Source organism: Etheostoma spectabile, chromosome 15, assembly GCF_008692095.1.
Source record: "Etheostoma spectabile isolate EspeVRDwgs_2016 chromosome 15, UIUC_Espe_1.0, whole genome shotgun sequence".
NCBI classification, from domain to species: Eukaryota; Metazoa; Chordata; class Actinopteri; order Perciformes; family Percidae; genus Etheostoma; species Etheostoma spectabile.
The window spans coordinates 17170450-17174902 of NC_045747.1; the positions used below are offsets into that span (position 1 = coordinate 17170450).

The window sequence follows — 4453 nt, forward strand, 5'->3', positions numbered from 1 at the left end:
GGGGGGGAGTCACATGAGACTTTAACCAGCTGATAGACAGGGGCAGAGGGGCTCCAAAGTGTGATGAAGTTCAAGAAAGGGCCAGCGATTTGGGATGGGTGGAAACACAAGAAGAAGAGAAGCCTGAGAGAAGGTACTAATGTGCTGTTGGAAATATGATATGTGTGATGTCAGGATGCTGGATTGGCGACACATTGGTAAGATATAATGAAATGTAGGGATGGAATTACTGCATGATGGAAAATAAAAAGGCAAAGGGTATAAAGTGCTCTGGCGGGGCAGTCTGATCTCATGAAATGGCGCATGCATGACACTCCAATTCGCATGCCATTGGCATGTTATCAAGACGCATATTGGCTTTTTAGCGTCAATATCAACGCTGTTTGGCCTCCATTGAGTTACATTATCTTGCGATTGCGTGTGAATTTAGGCCGTAGCGAGTAGTATGATAGGGAGGTTTGTTGGAATGGGTAAAACACCCAGGAGACTGGGGATCGTGCCCCATTCTTCTTTTACTAAAGCCAACCTCGTCTTCTTTTACTAAAGCCAACCCAGTCTTCTTTTATTAAAGCCAACCCAGTCTTCTTTTATTAAACCCAACCCTGTCTTCTTTTACTAAAGCCAACCCCATTTTTCTTTTACTAAAGCCAACCCGCTCTTCTTTTACTAAAGCCAACCCAGTCTTCTTTTACTAAAGCCAACCCAGTCTTCTTTTACTAAAGCCAACCCAGTCTTCTTTTACTAAAGCCAACCCAGTCTTCTTTTCTAAGCCAACCAGTCTTCTTTACTAAAGCCAACCTGTCTCTTTTACTAAAGCCAACCCATTTTTCTTTACTAAAGCAACCGCTCTTCTTTACTAAAGCCAACCCCATTTTTCTTTTACTAAAGCCAACCCGCTCTTCTTTTACTAAAGCCAACCCCATTTTTCTTTTACAAAAGCCAACCCGCTCTTCTTTTACTAAAGCCGACCCCATTTTTCTTTTACTAAAGCCAACCCAGTCTTCTTTTACTAAACCCAACCCATTCTTCTTGTCCTGAACTCAACCGTAGCCTTCTTCTCTCAATAACACGTTCTTCTTGCAATAACTGTCATGATGCCAGGGAAAAGATTTGCAGGTCTATCAAATGAACATGTGTCTCCAACATAAAGGTTTAAGGAAAAAATATACTTTTGATTGTATCCGGTGGAGTTTGAAATTGCGCCTTAAGCAGAAAAAGATCACTGCATTTCTTTCAGCCCATGACAGAGAATGTGACACCTCAACTAAAAACCACAAGAAGAAGAAAAATCTGGCTTTTTCCACACAATAACAGTGATACGGTAAACTTCCTGCAGATTGGCAAGGGGAGATGGATGCCAGCGGAGGAGACAGCGTAACAGAATGAGGGAGGCAATCGGGGTCAGATAGATTAGGTGTCTGAGGTGCAGAGATACGACGCAAGGTAGTTACACCTGACTTGGCAGAGGTCCCTCTAACAAATCACGCTGATCGTCTTTTATCTGTTACCTCCTCCTCCCCTCCGTTCTCCTCTCCCCTCTGCCTTCGTTCCCACCTCTCCTCGTGCATGCATTTGTTTCTCGGGTTTCAAGTGAACAGCTGATTTACAGTGCTGTGAGGTCAGCATTGACAAAGGCAACAGAGCATATTTCAGACTGACGCACCAGTTACGACATACACTACAGCCTGTACAGTTTAATGCCACATATTACGGTGTTGTATTAATGGCACATACATTATCTGGTTAGGTTATTATGCTATGCTGCTGGAATCTCACATGTGTGGTTTACAGTGCAATGACAGGGCGTATCAGTGACGAAAAAAGGCGTTTACTAACTTGTATACCCCAGTTTTTCACTTTATCAAATTGTTATTCTCCAACTTCATTCAATTGAACTGTTTTTTATCACTTTAGGTTAACAGGAAACTAAAAACTACATGCATAAATCAGCAATATGGCTTTTTCCGCACAACACATTTTGCAACTGTTGGGTCATTGGGGTAGATTTTGCAGCATTGGGTTCTTCAAACATGTTCAGGCCTTTGTACAATATATAAACACAAATAATAACTAGGTTAATTACATCCAGCTAATTCATTTCTTCAGTTGAAACCCTAACCTTACAACAGACATTACAGTAGGCATGCCGACTTTTGCCCCTTTACCATTCCTGCTTTCCTCATCTCAATGAACCATGAAGACCTGAGAGGATCCCCCCCCCCCCCCCCCCCCCCCCCCCCCCCCCCACACACACAACACAATTGTCCCTATATGAGGCTGAAAGATAATAATCGTTACCATTAGTGGCTCCCTTTTTGAGCAATCCCTACTTTTTGGTGAACGTTTAATTAAATGATACAAATAAATAAATACTAAAACCACTCACATCATCTTTTTAATCTCTTAACATTAGAAAGATTGGTCAAATATTCCTTTGTTCACACGCTGCTGTCATCCTTTTGCATTAATGTCTTCATTACGGGAAAGACAGCTTTAGAGTTTGACCCCCTAAAAGACAACTTGAGCCACACAGATACTCTGAAGGTGAGTTTACAAAGACATGAGCTTGTCACTGACTACTGAACGCTAAAACTCATACCACAGAGTAACGCTCGTGCTGGACAGCTTTGATTCACATGCCAAGTAATGAATTTTATATAAGACATATAGCTTGACTATAGTAGAGGTAGTAAAAGGTCCGTATTACAAGTGAACTACAGACTAAATAATTACTAATGATCTTATAAAAACTTGTTTAAAGCATCATGATGCATTCTCATTTGTGTACATTCCAAGCATTTCTTATCAAAAATATGTTAAAATGATGGTTTCTAATTGCTTTGTTGTTTTCTTTTTGACTCATCTGAACGTTTCACAGCATCTTCAGTTTCCACTTTAGCTTTTTTCTCAGTGGGTTTTCGGCTATAATCCTACAGGTTGGACCATCTTACCTGGCTTCTGGGGCTCAGGCATGTCTTTGTCTGTTTATAAAGAGATTCCTCTGATAGCGTCTTCCTCCCTCCTTGTCTGTGGATCTGCCTGCATTTCCTCCTTCATCCCTTTTTATCACTGCAACACCCCCCTTAACCCTCCCTCAGCGCGCACCCCCGCCACCCCCACCCCCCACCCCCCAACCCATACACACTATCACTGTCAGTGACTTCATCCTCACCTCCAACAAGTGGAACAAGGAAGGAAGAGAGTGACAGAATGACTGTCACTTGAAACCTTTGCAGGAGCTGCAGAGTTTTGAGGAGCAGAAGTAATACACCATGAGGGGTAAAAGCGGACCAGAGCCATAAAAAAAAAAAATTCCAGCCCTCAAGGAAACCTGCCAACTGATTAACTCATTTGGCCCCGGAGTCGGAACATTAACAAACTGACTGATGTTAATCACCCCTGACTGACAATTTGATGGAGTGATGCAGCAGCGGCTGAAGGTGCTCTGATATGTTTAGCGTTTCACTCAGGCAGAAAAAAAAAAACTGACATGTTAAATCTCTTTAGTGGACTGCACAGGCATTGTTAGAAAGGAAAGTGGCCTCAGAGTTACTGTGAGTATTTTTGTTGTTGCTGAAGGGACGGTAATCTGATTTCTTTTGGGAGAGCAGAGGAGGGTCTTTTATTAATCCTATTCTAGGGCTCAAGGGTTGAATAGATGCATTCACATGTTTGTGCATCATGGATCAGATGCAGAGGAAAACAATCATGTTTCTGCATTAGGGCTAAAAATAAATATTGAAATATATAATGTATTACAATATGAAGCTTGAAATCAGGGTTGAGTAGAGAAACTGGTGGAAATTGTGTCTTTTTTCATGTCCAACCCAACTATCGATAACACTGAGGAGGGTAAAAATTCCAACCCCAACAACTTTGTACAGTCCTTTTTTGAAGATGATGAGAAAAAGAACTCTGAAATAAAAACGAGAGCCAAGCAGCAGCAGCAGCAGCAGCCTTGCGTTCCATTAGGCTCTGACAATCCCATTTGTTCTAGCTGTCAACAGGGAGTATTTTATATGGGACCCAAAGCCCTCTGCAGCAATGTGAGGAACACCGTCAAAGACAGTAGAAGGAGGTCGCTGACCTTATAAATTCCTGGAGAGGTACAATACAAAATCCCTAACCCACAGACATGACTATAGACACACACGCGTATGCTTATTTGCCATATATTTCATATGTGTTGTCGAATAAATAAACAGTTTAATTAGCATCGTACATTCAAGTAATAGATGGACGACTACGGCCTTTATCCTCCTTCCTTTGAGTCCAAATGACAAGGCCGACCCAAAATGGTTAATATAAACATCAGTGTTAAATCATGCATTTAAGCAGCTTTTTACTTTCCATTTATTCGTCTGCACACGCCCGTCCCTATTTTTTAATTCTGCGCTCGTTTTCTTGCGGCACAAGTTGCCCGGGCTGCCATAACCTTGGCGACAACAATAAA

General features: G+C 41.8%; 1 protein-coding gene across 11 annotated transcripts in view; it reads right to left on the reverse strand.

Annotated features, from left to right (window-relative positions):
* Window positions 1-3076, reverse strand: part of mybpc2a (myosin binding protein Ca) — a 68353-nt gene extending 65277 nt beyond the window's left edge. For all 11 annotated transcript variants that reach the window (XM_032537638.1, XM_032537629.1, XM_032537637.1 and 8 more), the window contains exon 1: window positions 2952-3076. In XM_032537638.1, coding sequence (XP_032393529.1) covers window positions 2952-2973 — 22 coding nt within the window. In that variant the 5' untranslated portion in view covers window positions 2974-3076. The remainder of the gene's footprint in view (window positions 1-2951) is intronic.
* Window positions 3077-4453: the final 1377 nt, after the last annotated feature.